General features: G+C 37.3%; 2 protein-coding genes across 3 annotated transcripts in view; one reads left to right on the forward strand and one right to left on the reverse strand.

Annotated features, from left to right (window-relative positions):
• LOC138011437 (uncharacterized) overlaps window positions 1–2950 on the reverse strand; it is a 20504-nt gene extending 17554 nt beyond the window's left edge. The window contains exon 1 of the mRNA XM_068858427.1: window positions 2790–2950. Coding sequence (XP_068714528.1) covers window positions 2790–2801 — 12 coding nt within the window. The 5' untranslated portion in view covers window positions 2802–2950. The remainder of the gene's footprint in view (window positions 1–2789) is intronic.
• A 2367-nt stretch (window positions 2951–5317) lies between these two features.
• Window positions 5318–21773, forward strand: LOC138011435 (cAMP-dependent protein kinase type II regulatory subunit-like). Of its 2 annotated transcripts, none has more exons than XM_068858425.1 (13): window positions 5318–5671; window positions 8650–8685; window positions 8999–9048; window positions 9930–10013; window positions 11750–11902; window positions 14119–14180; window positions 14291–14336; window positions 15279–15326; window positions 16908–16961; window positions 17703–17777; window positions 18397–18462; window positions 19098–19224; window positions 20597–21773. In XM_068858425.1, the coding sequence occupies exons 1-13, from the start codon at window positions 5551–5553 to the stop codon at window positions 20716–20718; spliced, it is 1044 nt and encodes a 347-aa protein (XP_068714526.1). In that variant the 5' UTR covers window positions 5318–5550; the 3' UTR covers window positions 20719–21773. The 2 variants fall into 2 exon arrangements, with proteins under 2 accessions (XP_068714526.1, XP_068714525.1); XM_068858424.1 differs by lacking the exon at window positions 5318–5671 and adding an exon at window positions 7962–8308.
• The last annotated feature ends 45 nt before the right edge of the window (window positions 21774–21818 follow it).

Consider the following 21818-nt stretch of genomic DNA (forward strand, 5'->3'; position numbering starts at 1 on the left):
TCTTTCCTAGTATAAATGTCCTCATCCAAAGCAAAGTAACGTATGTCACCATCGTCACCTAGATTTTCGCTTTTCAAAGTTTGTGTTCCGTGCAAGCCACGTAAACTTGGCAGAACTAGCAGGAATTTGGACCCACGACCGTGATGTGAGAGGCATGGGTCTACTCTCAATATTACGTCACAAACTGTTTTGCATTCCTGTTTTCAAAGAAATTTTGCATTGCAAAGCAGTTTGTGACGTAAAATCGAGAATAGACCCATGCCTCTCACGGTCACGGCCGTGGGTCCGTGGGTCCAAACTACTGCCTGCTAGTTTTAGTGGTAACGTTTGACAGAGTGATCATTTTAGTTCTCAGACGTGGGGCCCATTTCTCGAAAGTTCTATTTACGAAACTGCCTTCCGCTTGTTTTCATAAGCTGGTCTTTTCACATGCTTTCGAGATAACAGACCGGAAACATTTCGGGACTTTCGAGAAACGGGCCCCAGATGATCTTTGTTGTTTCTTGTTAATTTCATTAATCGGACGTAAAAGGAAAAGAAGAAGGCGGAGAGGCAAGGAGACTTAATGGGAGTTGTTTTCCCTGTCATTAGTTAACAAAATGACACAACTTGCGCGCACTCAGTTTCAAAGTTTTGATTGGTTCGTCATGTCGCGTGCGTAAATATTGTAGGATTTGTAGGATTAGGATTCATTTGTCCGTACCTGACGTCACGGCAGCCATGTTGGTGAAAAGAGCAATAACGAAAAATACTTTTGGGAATTTGACTCTATTATTATGCGTAACTTAAGCTACATTTTTCTATTGTTTTGGCACCAATATGGCCGTCTTATCACGTGAGTGCAATCAAATAATTCTTTAATCCACTTTAGTGGTAACTTTTCATCGTTAGAAACGTTTTAACCGGAGGAAATCATAGCCTGCATGACAGGTGCTTTATGAGCCAAGCGGGGCGAACGCGATACTTCGCGCGGAGCGCGACACGAGCGCGAAGCGCGAGAGGAGGGGGAGAGAAAAATACGTAAAAATACGTTCTCTCCCCCTCGTCTCGCGCTTCGCGCTCGTGTCGCGCTCCGCGCGAAATATCGCGTTCGCCCCGCTTGTCTCATAAAGCGCATGTCATGCAGGCTAAGGAAATCACTACTATTTCGCTTAATGATATTTTGAAAAGTATTTAAATGGTAAAGCTTCCATTAATCAAAAATGCAGACTTCTGTCTCGAGCTAAACATACGTGGCGACCAAATACGAAAATCTGGTTTTGTGAGAGGTACCGATAAAAACCACAATCTGAACAAGAGATTTCTTTACAGTAATTATTCCAACTAAGTTAATTGAAAATTAATGTTGTCCTAAAAAATGCTCAGTGTTTCTAAAAGTATAATTTTCAGTTCTCGCTTTTCCTTTTTCATATATTTTTGCTGAGAATTTGTTACGGATTTTTTTTACATTCTGACGGCCGAAATATTACATATTTAAACTTTTTAACAAATGCGGTAACGTTTAAACATGACGAGCAATATTATTATTTAGAAGGTCATCACAAGATACGAACGAACCAAGATATATCCGGAGTAATTACCAATTTAAAAAGAGAAACATATTACTAGCATGAGTTTTAAGACACGTGACAGTTCATTAGGCCAGAATTAATTTAGCTTCTCGCTACAAAATCAATTCAATTCAGTGGAAACACTGTCTCCAGAAAACCAATAAGAAAATGTACTTCTCCTTGTAAAAGAGGCTCTGAGACTACTTTGTGCCAACCACTGGAAAAAAAATCTAGGAATTAAAAAAATCAAACTCTCCCAGTCCACGTCGGTGTATCAGCCGACATCGTGACACACAAATTATTCGTTCAAGAGAGATATACCACAGTCACAAAACAGCTATTCGCACAATACAAAAGGGCCTCACATATGCATGGTCATGCATGCACTCATGCATTCATTTGACGTTTCTGTGCGCAAAGTACCGCACTGATCTGTTCATGTCACTGCTATGACAAACAGGCCCCGGCTCAAAGGAACCATGACACTTCGCGGCCGTTGCCGGTAAACTGGTACTAGCTAGTACTAGTAGTAATCTCGGCTTATTGAAGTGCGTTCGACAGTCGCTTAGCCTGTGTTTCCATAGGGTTCCAAGCTAGAATAGAAAACTAAGAACTAAGCATGTGACAAAAAGCGACTGTCATCAGATCGAAATCAATACGCGTGCGAGAATCCACGCGAGGATGTTCCTGCTATTTTTTTCTCTCTCCAGTACATAGAAAAATCTCGATTCCTTTTGGTCAAGACCATACAATCACCCAATCTGAATCTCCTTCGATTGAACGCAACTAGGAACCTTTTGATAGAAGGACGCGGACGACCACGAGTCCACGTTTTCCGTCTCGTACTGAGCATGCGCATAAGGTTCCGAAGCCGACATTTTTCGAAGTGCGCGTGCTCAGAACGAAAGTAGCCCCCATCGTCCCCTCGTGAGGCTTATTCTAACGCGAATGTCTAGATAACACTCATTATAAAATTGTGATTCACAATCGGTTCTGTGAATTGAGAGGGAAATTTCAAATTTGGCTGTCTTTGCTGGCTCGGATTTTAACATCAGTTTTGACGGCTTTTGGGGGTGGAAACATCGAAACAGTTAAAACGTCAGTTTATTTGACGTTAAGAACCGTGTAGCCATCACAGTTAATGCTTCCTACTGTAATTGAACTGATGTGTGTAGACGGAAAATTCAATTCATTACAAAAACATACCGATTAATTAACATGAACTGGTCGATTATTTACCTTGAGCCTCATGTGAGAGACATGCCTGGCTTGGTCATAATTCGTTAAATTTTGTTTCTGGTGGCGAAGACGAAAGCTTGGAATTGTTCTCAGGATTTTCCCCTGCTGGCTGACAGCGGTATTGAAAACTGGTGCAGGATATTCGTCGCCAATGAAGTGATAGAAGGGTAAATTGACTCTAATATTTTTTGTGGTTTTAAATTTCACTTTGACAGCAGAAAAGATAAAGCTTTTAATTTATTATGCAAGAGTCGAATGAATAGCAAATAAGAGTGATCCATGAATTAATAGAGAACACCTCAATGTCCCTCATTTTCTATTGCACCCCAGTGTGTCTGTCGAATTACCATGCGCAAAAGTTTCAAACTACACATCTGTGAGCGCGCAGGTGATACGGCCATACGTCTTGTATGTCTTTATGAAAGTCAAGCATTACTGACAAAACAACGCGAAAATGTATTTTCGTGGATTCTCGCTCTAAAAGGCTTGATAACGTACAAAGAGTCAAAAGAGGAGACACAATCATGAGACCAAACACGTGACCCCTAGACAGCACATTCCGGATCTTGGTTGATGTTTTCGTTTGGCGACCCTCAGTGGACTTTTCCGAGATTTATAGAGAACACATAATTACTACCAGTATTGCCGCTACGAAGTTCGTTGAAGGCAACTTTAAGCCATGAAAGTGAGATTTAATCTCCTCATAATTTTCCGGACACTTGATTTTTCGAACAAGAGAAGTGATCCTCGCTCTCAATTTTTCAGTAGCTACGAACTTCATAGCGAACTATTTCGATTTTCCAAAAAGGCTAATTAAGGGCCCAGTAATGCGGGCAACAATTTTCGTGCAACTTGTCGCGCGACAATGTTGCATTGCAAGTTGAGGTGGTTTGTTGCACGTATTTCCACCTTCTTTGCGCAACAAATTTTTATGTTGCAAAAGAAGACGTCGCTTTTACTTTTTTCTACATGAAATTTGTTGCGCAAGAAGGTGGTAATACGCTCAATTGAAACCATCTCAATTGGCAACGCAACATTAGGGCCGTTTATACGAGAGAAAATAAGCCGCGGCTAACTCTGGCTGCGGCTTACGTAAGCCGCGAACACCCCGTATAAATGGTACAAAATCTACGTTCACGGCTTTCTCAAGCCGCGGCTTATCCTGGCCGGGGAGTTTATACTCGCAGCTTACGTAAGCCGCGGTCAGAGTTAGCCGCAGCTTATTTTCTCTCGTATAAACGGCCCTATTGTTGAGCGACAAGTTGCACGAAAATTGTTGCCGGTATTACTGTGCCTTAAAGAAGCCTTTTGCGTACCCAAATTTGCAAAAATAACCCTTTCGAAAACGAAAGGAACTATTTAAGACGACGTTTCAGTAACTTGATCGTTTTAGACAAAACTGCGTCGAATTGGCGAGGAATCACTTGACGAATACTTTGAATTTTGGGGGAAATGGTCTTCAACCCGATGAGATATTTCAAAGAATCTTCCGTCGGGTGATGATCTGAACCATCCCTCAAGGCTTTTGTTTGCTTTGGTAAGAAATTCAAATTTCGAGAATTACTCGAGTACTGGTTGGTAGTGATGGTATCTCTGCTGGTTTGCCTTTCTGCAAAGATGATTTCTCGTTGCTTGCTCGACGGACGGCGTTCTCTTTAGGAAAAAAAAGGCTTTGAGAAATTGTCTAAATCATGTTAGTAAAAAATAGAGAAAGAACTTTCCTGGTCTTCTCTTCTGCTCTTCGGTTTTGCTTTTGAGCGACTGGAAACAAATCGAGAAAAACTTCGTATCTTCACCTTGCAAAACTTGAGGCATGCTATCGTTCCGGTTTAAAAGGAGTACTCCGTTTCCGAAGCCAATTAGAGCTACAATCAAAATATTGAGTCCGTTGAGCTATCGACAGCGATTCTTTGAGATGCACGAACGTGTGAATGCATAATGCAGATATTTTAATAATTGTCGAAGTAAGTAGATTGATAACGCCGTCGTCAAAATAAACCTGTGTTCATAAAAGGAGATAAAAAAAATATTCGAGCTCTCGGTCGATATCCCCCGAGAATACCATTGCTTTGTAAGTTTCATAGTTTTTATTCACTCAGTTAAACTTAAATATTAATGACATTTACAAAAACGTTGTCTTGGATAAATTATATTCTTTATTGACTTGAATATTGCCTTTCAAGAATCGGTAACTTTCTCACTGCTAAGTACCATTTGGTCGTGAACCAATCAGATTGTTACATCCAACGCACATTGTTCCTTTTAAGTAATAAAACCACACATAGCACCAAAAGCTTGTACTAGTTTCTTTTGATGCTTTTAAAGAACGGATAGTGGTGACAATACCTAAGAAATCATTTTTAGGTAGTTACAATAGTTTATGCGAGGTGGTCACGAAGGCCTGAACAGGCCAGCGAATGCCGGTTACGCTATTTGCATATTCAGAAGCCATCAGCGAAAGTCACATGCCACTTAGTATTCACAAACAGTCTGCCTCTTATGTTAATGAAAAGAAACAGCTGAATACTGGACAATAGAGCATGGAAAACCGCAGTCGAATCTAAATGGTTTTATCTTCTCATGCCAGACTTCAGTGCGCAGACAGGCAATCAACACTCTGTAATATATCTTAAACATACAAATTCGCCGTTTGCCTTGCAGTCGAAAGCTCTGAAGATTATAAGCATTCGATAGATTTTGATAGACTGAAAGCACTATTTAGGGGAAAATTTATTTGCTTGCTCCTGTTCCATCGCCAGTGATGGCAAACAGCAACAGTTGGAGGCGAATGAAAAGAGTATTTTCAGTTCCGTGGGGAAAAAAAAGTCGTAATCCACCACCTCCAGCGACTCCATCATTTGACGAGCTTACGTCTTCACCAGGTATATTTTTTATAATTTTCCTCCCTATAAAATTTTTAATTTTTACATTAACCAATCCAGAATTTTACTTACAGCGGGGCATTTTAAGGAAAAAAAAAATTGAAGGCAGACATACATATTGATTATAGTAAAGGTTCCTGATCTAAGGGCCATTTTACTTTTTTCGGCCTGTGCGCAAATCACAAAACTGCGCGAGAATCGATGCGAAATCTCTTATAGAGGTTGATATGTGAAAACACAGTCAAGATCAAAATTATTGGTCTTTTGAATAGTAGATAAACTCTGACGAGCCACAGATGTTGGTAAAAAGTCGCCGGACTTAGAGTACGTTAATTTTAGTTTCAATTAAAGAATGAGATAAATCGAGAGAAGTTTAGTGAAACCTAAAGAATATATCTACTCTACACTGACAATCATTTAATGCATGGTTCTTGTGACGGCCCATGACAAAGTCACCATTAAAGGTAACCGACCATACAACATCGGGGGCAATTTTCGATATCGATCTGAATGAACATTTACTGTAACAGAACCAAGAATTTGTTTTCCCGCGTTGTGTTAAAACTGCAACATTTTATTGGTTTTGCCGGGTGGAATTTCAAACCTTTCCCAAAGATCCTTTCATTTGAAAGAAGGCATTAATTCACCTGCCTTTTATTTGTTCGAATTCATGTTACTTTGGCAAATATTTGACAGTAATTTTTGTTGCGAGGTGATTTTATTTCCACTTTAGTTTTTGTTGTTGTTATTGTTTCCACGAAGCGGAAAAAAAGAGAAGTACCTTATTTTGCCTCTAGCGCCAGAGCGACCACAAACTGAAAACAATCAGTTGTTTGCAGCTATTAGAGACTTGATCGCGATCACCTGAACAGCTCCAAATTTAGCTGTTCTTACTAGAAAGAAAAACGCACAAATAGATATATAGCTATATATAGTGTTTGAGTTTTTGACTCAGCTTTTATTAATTCACCGACGGTGCTCTATCAAATATTTGTGTTTGTTGTCAACACAGAAAGGGTTCGTTTTGCAATTTTTCCAAAAAAGACTACTTTTCGGTAATTCTGTTCTACCTGGAATGTGGAAATCTAGGTTTTTAATATGAGAATAAGTTTCATTTATAACTAGCTTCATATCAAAACGGTTTTTCAAAAAGATCATTGCTAATCATTGGCAGGTTGCAAAAGAAAAAAAACTTCACCTGATGAAATTTCTGACAGATGTCAATCGGTCATAAACTTTTATTAAAATTTATTCGAGTGATCCCAGGGAGTCTCTTTTAAGAGATTAACTTTCTATAGAGTATAACAATTTACTCTAGCAAACGTCGTGCTCTCCGTGTAAGACAAACTTTCTTCATAACTGACGCCAATTAGATACTCGACGTTATTTGGTGCCATGCTATCACCTGTATTCCACTGGAACTGCTTATTATCCGGTCACTTTGTTAGTTTGATGCAAATTCAGGATGAACTTTCTTGCTCACAAAAGCGCCGGATAATTAACAATTATTCCTGGAGCCCGAATGGGCTCTGAGTCGATAGCCCACGAGGCCGAAGGCCGAATGGGCTATTAACTTTGAGGCCATGAGGGCGAGAGGAATAATTGTTTTAGTAAAATCCAACTAGTTGGTCAAAAAAATGTCGAGACCAAACATCTTTCGCTAGTTAAAGCTAGACTTTAATCCTTTTCTGACGCCAAAACATTACAAATATAATATTTTAAGCAAGAGCCGATACAACGTAGATTTGATTTTAGTGATGTACTATATTTCGGCTGGCCAAACCAGCCTTCTTCAGGTACAATGAGAGTTTACATTGAATTGCTTCTATGTACATATATATATATAGTAAATGGATGTTGACGTAATACTGGAAAAATATGGCGGGCGCTTTCGCTACTAGTGGGCTATAACAAATAGCCTATTAGTAGCTCAACCAATCAGAACGCAGCTTTGATAATAGACCACTAGTTGGATTTTACTAAATTAAGATATCTCTTTTGCCAGTGCGTAACACCTTTTGCGCATGACAGGATACTGTAAAAGACTGATGAGGACGAAACATTTTTTTTTATTTGCACCCCCAGTAAAAATGACTATTTCACAATGAAGCTTGCAAAAATTAAATCGTTATAAATAATTAATCGATATGGGTGTTGCTGCGTAGAAAATATTCTGTAATGGTATAAGGCCAGGAAGCTCTTGAATTGGCTGCATTTTAAACTCGCATCCTTTGTTCTTATTGGTCGCTTGAATGGCGTTTACTGACAAAGTATCACGCAGGCGCTGTGACCGTGTCACTGTGCCTCAGATGTGATTAGAGACAAGGACAACAAATTTTGGAGATCGTTTTCAGAAATGACTTTGTTGTGTTAGAAAGCTATTAGGGAAGATTAAAAGCAAATGTAGGATGGATTTAGAACTTCCTGCCGGCTTCACAGACCTTCTACAAGAGTTTACGGTTCAAGTCTTGCAAGAAAAGCCTGATGATATTATCGAGTTTGCTGCCAATTATTTCATGAAACTGAAACTGAAGGAAAAACGCTCCAAGGATGGAACAAAAGCTAAAGGTGTTAGCTTTCACAGTGAGGAAATGAATGGCGATGAAAGTTCAGATGACGAAGAAGACGAAGACTTCGGTAATATTATGTTAAAAACGCACTGTATTGGTACCTTCACCTTTGGTACTTAAGTTCAGGTGTTTGTAATGAGGTCGAGATATCGATACCCCGGAGAAAGTTATAAAAAAATTCGTTGAAGCGTTCATTTCATTACTTTCTTACAATTTCGTATTCTTTGATATCTGAAGCTTATATCTTTGTGAAAGTATTATTTGTAACAGTGGGAATGAGACCAACTCAGATTGTATTTTTACTTTAGCCCACCGAATGTTAACCGAATGGTTCCTGTTTATACGGTGACTCTTGATCGATGATAAGCTTAATATTTTTTTTATCGATAACCTTTTTTAATCTTTCAGAACCGCCGAAGAACCGTTATGCAAGGCGGCAATCGGGTAAGACCATATAGATTAGCTAATATGCTCATGCAAATTTCAGTGTCGAGTTAAGGTTTTCATTCAACCGCGGCCGAACGGACCAGAAAATATTACTTCTTTTTTTCTTGTCGATCTTTCTCGTGACGTAACCTTACATTTGTCCAAAACAAGTTCTACCCTCAGTCTATATTGAGAGAACTTGAGATTAGTCAGGCTAGGATTTAAAAGACTAATGGTGGATCAGTTGTTATTTACATTGCGAAGAGAACATCAATTCTGATAATTCTAATAAGCAAAGCAACAACTATTTGATCACTTCTTTACGTCTTAGTTTGTGCAGAGCCATTAAATCCTGACTCAGACGAAGAGGATGAAAATCCGGTGGGTGATACAGCTTACACAACAGTTTGTTTAGGGGGAATTCTTTTGCAGATATGTTTGATTTTCGCAGAAAAGTCAACACCAGTTTGCTTAAAATTGAGCCAGGTGTTTGCCCGAGTCTTCGAATACTTATTAGATTTACAAACGAGCCAGCTATAAAGGTGATAGATATTTTTAAACAAATATCTGATCTGTTTTTCGCGGGTGTAAAGTCAATTATTAGTGCGTGTTTTTGCGGACTTAAATTAAAGGGAAGCAATGTAAATTTTCTTTTTCTTTTACCGACTATGTAAATGTTATTAATGGCCTCAGGCTTCATATGGAAATGATCCACTCTACGATTAAACTATTCCCATGTCCGCGTAACGATTTACTGAAAGCTATTTTAAATTTTCGTGCAGTTATTAACGAGTCAAAGTAGTTAATTTCAAATTTTCATTATTATTATTATTCTGAAGACTTCCTTGAATTTTATAAAGTAGTGTTTCCTGACAAAATGCCTGTCAATATTTTGAAGGACAGTCCAATATTGAGACCTTGCTCATTGGGAAAATCTTTAATTAAATGATCAGTTTAAAACTTTGTAGACATTTTTGAATGAAAGCATTTATTCCCATACACCAGTATAAAAAACACTGGCGGTCAGAGTTACCTTACAGTCCTGTATGTAACAGGCCATTTTCATTGTACTATGCATTGTATCAGGCTTAATTTTGCTTTGATGAAGAATATAATTAAAGATATAATGATTATAGTGATAAATTTTCAAATAATCCTCTTCCAATGCTATTGCCATGGTGATGTGACGCTTAATAATGTAAAGTTCTACATTGTATGCAATCATAATCTGATTTTGATTTATTTGGCTTTTGTCTCATTAGGTTGTATATCCTAAATCTGATGATCAGCGCCAGCGGCTAAATGAAGCAATCAAGAATATCCTGCTTTTTAAGAATGTTGCTCCTGTAAGGAATTATAATAATTTTAATTTATTATAAGTATTATTTTAATTATAATAGCTTCATTATGATGATGATGATGATGATGATTGTTATTATTATTGGTCATTGATGTTGCATCTCACTATCAGTTTGAAGTTTGAAATTTCACAGTAACTTGACTGCTTCATTCTCGTCTACCTTGCAATAATTTTGGTTATATTTTGTGAGACATTTTGTTTTTCAATCCTGTCTGTCCTATTATCTTGTTCCCAGTGCCTAATCTTGTGCTGCAGAAATCAGTCCCTTTGTCTTCTTTTTCAGCTCACCTGTACTGTTCAACTCCAGCAGTTGCTTGAAAACTGTTTCGTCTTTCTTTTGAAGTGACCATGTAGTTTCTTTTCTGCCCACTCCTCCACTCTATCCCTCTTCTATCAATCTTGTTACTGCTTTGGAGCTTCTACTACATTGTACTGTGACATTTTGTTCTTCTCCATATGGCCTTCAGTAGTTTTTCCTGGCTTTGATTTGCTTACCAACTGTCATTTCCTTTTCTAAGAAATGATTTGAACAATCCTCAATATTTCAATTTCCTTTGGCTCTTAATTGATAGGTATAGATGACTCACATTGGTCCTGATGTGAAGAGCATTATGAATTGTAATAATTGTAGAAGAAGATATCGTTTATTAAAAAAATTTCAGCACCTAGAAGTCTTCGGACTAATTTACGTGAGATTATTTACAATAAATGACAGAACTTATATAACTTATAAATAATACAAATTAAAATAAAATAACTAAGTCAATAATGTACTACTTTATAGTGGGCTGCAGATTTCTGAAAATTACTAGGATAGATGGCTAATGATGAGAGATTTCTTGAAATGGTCCGTTTTACATACTGGAGTATCAAACATTCTATTATTTCTTAGTTGTCCTCATTGAGATCTTTGTGGAAGTAAGCTGACTAACTTATGCTGGTCATTGCTAAGAATTTCCTTAAAAGGGTGATCAATAATAGCTTGTGCCCATCATATAATGTGTTAATATTCGCTGTATTTAGTGCATTGCCGTATTTAAGATCTGGAAGGATGATGCACAATAATAGTTTCTTAGTATGTTCAAGCCATTATTGTTTGCCTTGTCTTTTCTCTCCATTTAGTTCATTCACATGCATTTCATATTTCAGTTGGTTCTTGGTCCATTTTATTACACCTCCACTGTATCGAACACAGCCCATTGAGTCATAGCTTTGATCACATTGCCACCTTTCAGTGTTGAGCTGAGCAATTTCATACTCTTCTGATGTGTTACTTCTGTTTGAGATGGAATTTTGCTTAACAGGCTGTTGAGCTGGCCTCGATTGTTTAAAAGATTGATAGCTCTATCCACTGGATAAATCACTATCCCCTGGATATTAGCATTTAATTGGTTTTGCTAGTGTTCATCCTCTGGAAAGTGATTTTTCCTGTGGATAGCGCTATCCACCTTTTGAAAAACCGAGCCATTATTTTTATTGGTCAGGGCTTTCAATAAAATTCTAAGTAATTAAAATTAGTTCGTGGCTGGTTTGAATAGAGTAACAGACTGTTGTCATTGTCAAAATGAACTTTATTCTTAGGTTTGAAAGAATCTGTCTCTATATACCTCAATTTAGGGGAAAAAGTAGCCAACATTTTTCGTCTGCTATGGTTACTCATTGAAACCACTGAATGGTTTGCTATACTGGTAATTCTCCTTATTTGTTTCTTGGTATTTTCAGGAGCAATTAAATGAGGTTCTTGATGCTATGTTTGAGAAAAAAGTTCAACCAGGAGATCATGTTATTGACCAAGGAGATGATGGTGACAACTTTTATGTCATAGACAAGGGTGTCTATGACATTTTTGTCAAAATTGATGGCACTGATAAACTGGTAAGTTTTGGAAGCAGGTTTTCACAAGGGCCAAGAGGATAAACCACAAGCAGCATACTTTGGCACATTAATTTGTTGAGAAATGTCACTGTCAATGTCTTTTGCGCTAGCAAAAGGCGGTAATGATCAACGTAATGCAGGTTATGCTTATGTCACAACTGAAAACCTGCCTTAAAATAAGATTTTGGCCTTGATCTGCAATGTGTTCCTGTAACAAACCAGCAGATCTGTTTACAGTCTGCTACAGTTTTGCGGATTGTGTGCAGATGTCTGCAGACCTTGTGTGCAATTCATCTGTTGAATCAGCAGACATTCTGCAGACAAGGACAAAGGATGCAAAGAATACGAACCCACTTATAAAACATTGTGTCTATTTTAAGATGAAAAGCGTTGTAAGAGGACCTAGCCTGTGTTTTATTAACCTGAGATCAGGCATACTTTTCTTTAGACAGGGCGGAAAAGGTACACCTGATACAATTTCTTAACGAGTTGTCTGCCAGTAGTCCAGAATCTGGACTTAACTCTGATTGACCGAAAGCAATAGAGCTCTTTGATCCTCTTTCCGAATGGTTACAGAATTGCAAAAAAAATTGGTTAACAGCTGTGGTTAACAGCTTATGGCCGAGAAAGATTTGATTAGAAATGATGTTTACGGTATGTTTACAGCTGCTGTGGCTTCGACTTCAGATTTTTTTTTCACAGATCTTTAAAAGAATAGCAAAGAGAATGCATCCAAAGAATCGTTTGTCTGAAAGAAGACATTATACTTGTACTTCTTACAGGATTTAGCAATAGGGTTAAATACATTCCAGAACATTCTAGGAAAAAATGCATCGTTCCACTTCCACCGACTCAGTCCTTTGGAATATATTCAGGAGCAACAAGTTCCAAAAAGAACCAAATATAGAACTTAAGTGCTGCCACATTCGGGGAATCAGCCGAGCTTGACAGAGAAATTTGACATTGTTTATGGAAGCGCTGAACAATGGTTTAGTGACACACTTCTTACAAAACGATAGTTGAGTAGCTGCTGCTGGAGAACTAGACATTTTCCTCATATTGCAGTGATATTAGCATCTTTTATTGGCACCTCAAATAATCGAGTTTGAATAAAGTTCATTATACTGTTGATTGCGGCGGATAACATGAAGTATTTGGCTTTTTCTCTGATTTTACCTTGAAATTCTTTGTTCCTTGATGGTTTGAACAGAGAAACCGCACCAACTGTCAAGCGTGATTTGTTGAATACCTCTGATTGTATGGATAAAGTCTGACTTCGCAGACATTCCAGCTAGAGTTCTATTTTGTCTTTGTCGCGTCTTTCCTTGAATCACTACGTGCAGGTAATTTCCGGTAAAATCTGATTGGCTCACATTTATAGCATGACACATGATACTCTTGACAGGTGGGTGGCAGAGGACTCGTTAAGAAATTGTATCAGGCTTACCTTTTCAGCCCTGTCTTAAAAAATGTGCGCCTGATGCTGATCGCAGGTTGTTGTTTTTCAATGCTGGCAGACACTCCAATGACAGCTGGAATTTGAAATCATTTAGTTGTGTTGGTATTAAACACAGGATCCATTTCCCAAAGTGTGAGCAGTGAGTTGGGTGTGGTTATTTGGGTTGGGTTTCAGGAGGGGATGGTCAGTCATTGGTAAAAACAAATTTAGCCACCAACAAACCATGTGATCCGAAGAACTCCCCCCACACACACACATTGGACCGCATTCTCTCCTCTTTGTGTTTGAAAAACATTTCCCACTTTATTCATTCCTCAGCCAGCAGAAAATAATCACAAAATTGTTTCCAATTTGAGGGAGGATGCTTAATTTACTGTTGGAAACCCAACCCTTTGACTCTATTAGCTGTAATAGTTATTACAGGTGTAATGATTATTTGAACTGGAACAAGTGTTTGACCTTTTCAAGTTGTACAGTTCTGTCTTTTGTAACTGCATCTAAAAATCCAATTTTTCATGGAAATGCAAACATCTTCACAGTTAACAGAAATTCATCATTAAGAATACTAAACATCATTTCATTTTTTTACATTAATTTTATTTTCTTCCTTCAGCTGCGATACAACTCCATTCGCATCTCTCTCTCATTATATCAGGCACATGTTTTTGTCACCATTTCAGTGATTAATGCATCTGTCATTGTCAATCACTTTGTTTTTGACCCAGTCATTCAAGGAAGTATATCTTTTAATCAACAGGTGGGCTCATACAATGAAAAGGGTAGCTTTGGTGAGCTAGCTTTAATGTACAACACGCCAAGGTAAACTGATTTTTTTGAAGAAGGGCTTAGGAACAGTCTTTGTTTTCAAATTGATGCTCATCTGAGAAATAAAGCAATCTTCTAACAGAGAGCTTCACTCTTCTTTATAGGGCAGCGACAATAGTTGCAACTTCTGAAGGAATCCTGTGGGCATTGGTAAGGGACAGGTCAAGATATGTTGATAATCTGAATTATGGTTCCAAGCTTTTAAATTGTTCAATAACAGAGACAGGACTTGTTTTAGAAACGTGGCCTGCCTAGTATAGCTTTGCTAATTACGGGTTGCCCAGGACTGTGATGATATTGCAATGTGCTAATAAACAAATAAATTGAATTGAAATTAAATCGAATTTTGTGGTGTGGAAACAAGAGGACCTTGCTGACAGGTCAATGAGCAAGCCAATACAAGTAATCATTTGTTTTCAAGAAGCTCCCTTTTGAGACATGAATGAGGCAAGGGCTTAAACCTGCTAGAGGAACAACCATTGAGTGGCTTTGTTTTGATATTATACCTGCTTAGATTAAATTTAGCAACCTTAAGAATGTACTTCATTTGTAAATTAAGCATAGCAGTATTAATAATATTGAGTAAAGTGCAAATTAAATAATTTTAAATGAATGTTAAGTTTCTTGAGCGGGCAAAGGAAGAAACAAGGAATCTGATTATTCAGAGAAAAGCCTCAAGTAGGAGAGAGAACACAACCCAAATGTAAAATCTTTCTATCTTGTTAGGAGGCTATCACAATTCTGAAGCCTGTTTATTTGCATCTACAGTATATTAAAGGGGATATTATAGTTTTTGGGCGAACCTAAATGTTGTTAACCTCCAGGAGCCGGTTGCTAGAAGCCTGGTTAGTACTAACCGTTTGTTAAGAGGTATCAAAACCTTTAGGTTTCCTTAGTAATTAACTCCGGTTAGGGCTAACTTTGCTTTGAGCAACCCAGGCCAGGAATAAAAGGGTTTAATTTACAAATAGGGTTTCTTATCTTTTGTAAATCTTCTAGGTCAATTCATACTTAAGGAGAAATTTCTTGAAAAGGTCCCAAAAGGGGAGTTAGACTTGGGTCATAACATAATAATATCTTGACTTTCAACAGGACAGAAACACGTTTAGAAGAATATTATTAAAGGCTGCAGCCAAAAAGGTGGGTAACTTGATTGATTCGTTTTTCTGTAGTCAGCTATTCTGTGAGCTTTTTTCCTACTTTGTCTCGGTTTTTATTCACCATTATTATTCCACTATTATGCCATTTTACCATATTTGGTCAAGAGAACACGCAAAATATGAGACGGTAATACACTGTTAGAAGTGTTGGGGTTTGACCGGTTTAGAACAGAGCAAATACGGACAGAAGGGGAGTTTTTCAGTGAAAGAAATTGTTTTCAACACGATGCAAAGCCTCAGAATTTAGCTTGTCATCGCTTGTCACTCGTCATTTCGTTTATCCAATCAAATAAAGGTTTTTGGCTGGCTTTTTGTGCTGTTTACATCATTTGCACACGCCCTGAAGGGCAGATGGTGCATTGTTTTCAAATCACTCTGACCAAATAAAATTGAAGCAAACTAAACCTTTTTTGTAGTGAAATAGTAAATCTCTTATTCGATGGTTTCACACATAATACTCACGGTTATTTAGCTCATTGCTTAGGTAACTTGCAAAATATCCGCGCGTATTATTATGTTTAACTATCAAATAAGATGTATATATTCACCTCCCCTTTGGCGAATAATTCTTTATTATTATCAGTTTACCCATTCACATTGACCCCTGGGAGTGAGAGTTTACTCTGTCTAATGTGATTTTAATAACTTGTCACCTGAGGGTATTTGGGTTACAGCACAAAAAATGAAAAATCTCCATCAGTATTGTATGTATGAATGACTTTGTTTTATTGGCTAGGGCTCTACAGTGTATCCATAGCATCCTAAGCTAATCAAAATGGAAAATATTTTGAATGAGGAGTAAAATTAATTAATTGCAACTATTCTTGTATCCATCAACCATGCATGGATTTGTATTAATTTAAATGTAAATTTTGACATTCTGAATGTTTGTGTATTTGGAAATTTTGCTTCCGGACACTTATAACTTATAAAATAGTAAAAGGTAAAAACTGTTAAAATGTTTGACTAAACGTTTTCGTTCTTGCGATCATCTTCAGAGTGATTAAATTGCATAAACCAACTGTTTTTTATGCAATTTAATCACTCTCAAGATGATCGCAAGATCGAAAACGTTTAGTCAAACATTTTAACAGTTTAACTGTTTTTACCTTTTACTATTTTATAATTTTACCGGCGAAATGCATATACATTTTTTAACTTGGCAACACATGGGTGACCATACTGATAACTGAGATTTACTGAGTGAGTAAAGCCGATGACACATGGTTCAACATCCAGCCATGTTGTTGCTCAACAAATGTTGAACAATGTTCCACAGATGTGTTGAATGGAATAGAGCTAATCTCCATTTTTGTTCAACAGCGTTCAACATGGCATGACATACTGTTCAACATTTGTTGAACAACAAGCTGCAACATTTGTTGATCTTCAGCAAAATGTTGAACCATGTGTCACTGGCGTAAGAGTGCTAGAAATGCAACATCTGTGATATAATCTAACCAGGGTAATATAAATAGTGTCGTATATCTAACTAAGGTAAAATACATTTATCTTCATCAGGGACAGTTATAATCATATTGTTTTCTTTTTTCTGTGACAGAGAAAAATTCATGAAGCTTTACTAGAAAGTGTGCCGATGTTGAAAGAGATCACGGTATAGTGAAATACCTCAGCAATAACATTACATAATAATAATAATAATAATAATAATAATAAGTGATTAATCCTATTAGTTTTATACACAAAAGGTGCTACAACTGCTGGTAGCTATTGACATTTCTGTTGGCCACAACAGGAGTTTGGCAAAGAGGCCATGGTACAGTTGGGCAATTGTTGCAGTTACATGAACAAGTGCAGTGTGTTGCAGGTTCAAACCCAGGCCATACCAACACTCAGGGTCTTAAATAATTATTATAACATAGGAGAAAATGCTGCCTTCATAACAACTTCCACCAATAGTTAGACTTTAAGTCTTCTCAGATGAGCACTTTCAACGTTAGGCCTAGTTTCACAGCCCTTAGTAGGTAATCTTATTTATCACTTTAATGACTCACAATCATGTTCCTACATGTACAGGTGAGAGAATACACAAGGTACAACCAGGTTCACTAAAGTTGTGTCGGACCATAGAGAACCTGCCCACTATTTGAAAAATGCCCTGGTCAAGAAGAAGGCAATCCCACAACACTGGGAACCTTAGAACATTGTCAACTTGTCCTGAAAAGCCCCAAGGAGAGTGGCTGATAAAATTAATGTACTTCGCTTCACTTTTCCATGAAACAACTCGGTTTGGGATTTACTGGACACACACATTGCTCGGGTTATTTAGTACAAAATTGTAAAAATAACAAAGGATTGTTGTGTTGTTTATTTTGTGACTTCTGAATACTTGCAGGAATATGAACGGATGAACTTAGCTGATGCACTACAGTCAAAGAAGTTCAAAGATGGAGAATGTGTCATTCAGCAGGTAATAGCAGTGGTAATTGTGAAGAAGAGCTCCCCAAAAAACCTGTCAGCCGACTGTCGGTCAACTGTCGGCCGACTGTTGGCCGACAGTCGGGCAACAGTCGGCCGACAGGATTTTTTACCTAGATAAGGATCACAAGCTACAGCTGTACAGGCGATATCAACAGGTAGAAAATAAAGAGAAATTGCTTGCAAGATGTGGGTTTCCCCCTATTCATGAGTTCAACTTTGCCTTCCATGTATGTATTTGGTACCAGAAATTTTCCTATTAGCTCTTCTGACCTACATGTGTGGTGTATACTCCCCTGCATGTACCGGTAATTAGCATTACCCTCTTGGCTGTGATGGGTAAACCACTATTAATTTTTGTCTGGTGGACGTGATGACATGTCCCTGGGTTTGTTTGTGGGGCTACTGGGGCATCTGTAGAGTAGGCAGTTCAATTTGGATTTAATTCTAGTTTTATTGAGATGATTGGCCTCAATGATTCGCTTCCTTTTAAGTGAGATATGAGCAATTTACATGTAAAATCAATAACAGTAATAAGCTACTAAACATGGCTTATAATTCATGATTTACTGGTTAACCTAAACATTTTTTAAAATTATTTTCCTGTCTAGGGGGATGAAGCAGATTGTATGTTCTTTGTAGAGAGTGGATTGGCGTCAATCAAGATACGAAATCAGGTATGTGTAACACTGTGCTTTCAAAAATGACTCATTAATTTCTCTTTTTTACCAGTGATCAGTGGTCGTATTGAGCAGAGAAGACAGCTTTTTTTCTTTTTCGAAATTTTGAATTCCTAGTTCCTAAGTTCAAAAGGGACACTGAAAAGTCACGAAAAGTCATGATTGAGCCTGTACATTGTACAAACCCTTCACCAGAAATTACTTCAACCACATGACAATGTACTGTGAAAGGAAAGAGACCCAATACCCAAATCCTTAAGTGAAATTTTGATTTGCAATTTCTCTTGTGTCCCTCTTTTTATTCCCTGATCAAAAACACAAAACCCCCACAGTAATTTAGGGTTCTTAATGGGCTTTGAGAGATGAATGGGTCATGGAAAATGATACTAAACAAGTTAGCTAGTGGAAAAGTGTGAGAAGGAAAGAACTCCATGGAAAGTGTCTCAGCATGAGATGTTTTTCGTTCAAGGTCAGGAGTTTTGAAAGGTATAAAAATGGCACAAATCTTGCTTCTTATTTTTAAGAGAAAAAAGAAACATTCTTGACTTTCCTAAACTTGGAAATTCTATACATGTAACTCATTCAAACCCTGTATGTAACCATCATGTTTGTTGTTTGTTTGCTTTTTATAGGATGATTCAACACAGGAAGTTGAGTTAACTCAATGCACTAAAGGAGGCTACTTTGGAGAGCTTGCCCTTGTCACTCACAAACCAAGAGCAGCTTCTGTGTATGCTATAGGAGACCTTGTTTGTGCAGGTAATAATCCTTCAGTTGGATTTCCATGTTCTTTGGGCTTAATTGGTGACTGCATTGCTTTAAATCCTGAGAAACATATGGGAATTGGCAAACATGTGCGAGTAGTGTTTGTCAGAGCTGCTATGTTTGTGTGAAATGGCAAGTAAGAGAGTGCAGTGGATTTACTTAGCATTTTCAAGGCACAGCATTCAATAGACCATATTTGTATTCTCATGGTTTTACAAGAAATGAGCATGAGCTGATGCAGAGTAATCTTTTCAGATGCAAATTATTTCCCCTGCATGTTTATTCCAGTCCAACTGTGAGAATACGAATAAGGTCTAACAAATCAGTGGTTTAACTGGTCAGTTAATGAATCTGACTAATATTTTCATCAACATCAATGAGAGGGCTTTCACGGGTAACTCTGAATTCCACTTTCAGTTAACAGTATAGACTAATTAGTACATGTGAGAAGACCGTTTAAAAAAGAAATAAGAACAAGTTTATTCGGTCTAGGTTGTCAAAAAGTTTTGAAACACCTTTCTCAAATCGTTATAAGCCAATTGCATTGCCCCATTTTGGTCATGCAGATGAGTTTGAAACCCAATGAAACGCTACTTGTTGATTCACTAAATGGATTCTAAACATCAATAATTAATTTCAAATCCAAGTATAAAAGGGCTATTAAAAAAAAAAAGAGCTGCCCATTTGTTTTCATAATGAGTAGAATTCGGAACAGCATTGGCCACACAGTCTTCTTCCTCCTCCTATGCCGCTATTAAGGGGGTCTAAATCTGCTCTCTGCACTCTCCATCCCGACATGGCAACAGGTGTTTTCTTTGCAGTTCTTACATGCTTCTGAGCAACCATGAAGTGTGCAAAAAATATTTGACTTGAAAGAAAGGGATTGAAATTATAAATTCTTTTTTTGGAGAAGTAATTTCTAAAACTTGTGCATTGTGCTTGATTGGACTTCAAAACACACAAAAACATTTAAATCACTTGGCTGTGGCCTTGTGGTTTTAAATGTCCAAAGAAGCACTCACACTCATTTTTTAAATATTACGTACAGTTTAGATAAAATGCAAAATTTCAGTGTCATGTTTTTGGCTGTGCCTCGTGAGTCCACAACATTTTGACCACTGTGTTGATGAATATTGTTGTCGATAAGAGTACAGACAACTCTGAACCACTTTTGATTTGTTACCCACAATTAAAACAACAGCAAAGTAAACACAAACAGTTGTGAAAAAACATTCACCTATGTCAGAAACTCATGAGTTTAAAAATTTACTTATTTGGATGTAACGAAGTGCGTACAGCTTCAATCTTATCTTTGTCCGTATCTGCCTGTGTCTATTGTCTGAGATTTTTTTGTTTTTCATCCTAGTTCTTGATGTTCATGCCTTTGAGAGACTCCTTGGCCCTTGTATGGATATCATGAAGCGAAACATAGATGGGTATGAAGAACAACTCAATAAATTGGGCATAGGTCATGCAGAACTACGGTGAAATTTACTATGCTGGATCTTTCTATTTTTAGACAAAATTAATATCTTCTTTGATTATGGATCCCTGGTTTTGGAGATTTCACTTCTGTCAAAGTTATTTGCATTATTTATTTTAAAGCAAAGTTGAACTTTAGTGTTCTGTTTAAAATGAATGATACACTAATAATAATTAATATTGTATTTTAAGTTGTTGTTTTTAACAGTTATTTCCATAATTAGTATTCATGGAACGTTTATAACTATTCTGACTTGTTAAAATGTAAATAAAAACTTTCTGGTGTATTTATTCAAAATAATTTATGATTCAGGAACTATTGAATGTTGATTACAGTTCTTTGCTTTGTACATGTACATGCTGTAGGTTCATATTAAGATTATGTACAAAAGGGTAAAAATTATTTGAACCTTAAGATTTAGTCCAAGATGTTGTTGTTTGTTGAGAAAAACTCTTCAGTTGAAGAATTGCAAGTCCAACTGAAGCATGATCCCATTTCCTTTGTAATAGTCTGCAGTAGCTGAAGGAGAGAAATGATCCTCGTACTTGGCACTTACCAATAGGTGCCTGTGCAATGCTCTACCAAATGACTGCTCCATACAGAAAAAGCTCTGTTGGTAGAGCATTTCACCTGCATCACAGAGGTCATGGGTTCAAATCCCATTGGACCCACTCAAAATTTTCAAGTGTCTATTAGAGACAATGGCTTAAATTGTGCAAATGAGTGCGAGGTTTGTTTCTCTTTTTCGTGTATGGCCAGCACTTCAAATAGATCTGGACACAACTGGCAACTGGTGTTCTCTGCATTTCATGTTGTTTCTCTTTGAATTGGAAATGCCATTAGTTGGTGCAGTTTTAACAGAAAACTGTCAGGTTTTTTTCTGGCTCGAGAATTATTATGAAATCACAAAGAAATTAAGGCTAGGTTGAGGTAATTTTTACCCAAAATTAATCCTACATATACTTAGGTACATTACAGATAACATAGTCAAATGTTTCACCTGCTTTTTGTGAAAGACCATGGACAAAACTTTTACCCAAATAAAACTTTTTGCAGATTAGATGTTTGTAGTTTTATTTACCAGAGCCAAGATGTTGGAGCCACG

This window comes from Montipora foliosa, chromosome 7 (assembly GCF_036669935.1).
Source record: "Montipora foliosa isolate CH-2021 chromosome 7, ASM3666993v2, whole genome shotgun sequence".
Taxonomy (NCBI): Eukaryota; Metazoa; Cnidaria; class Anthozoa; order Scleractinia; family Acroporidae; genus Montipora; species Montipora foliosa.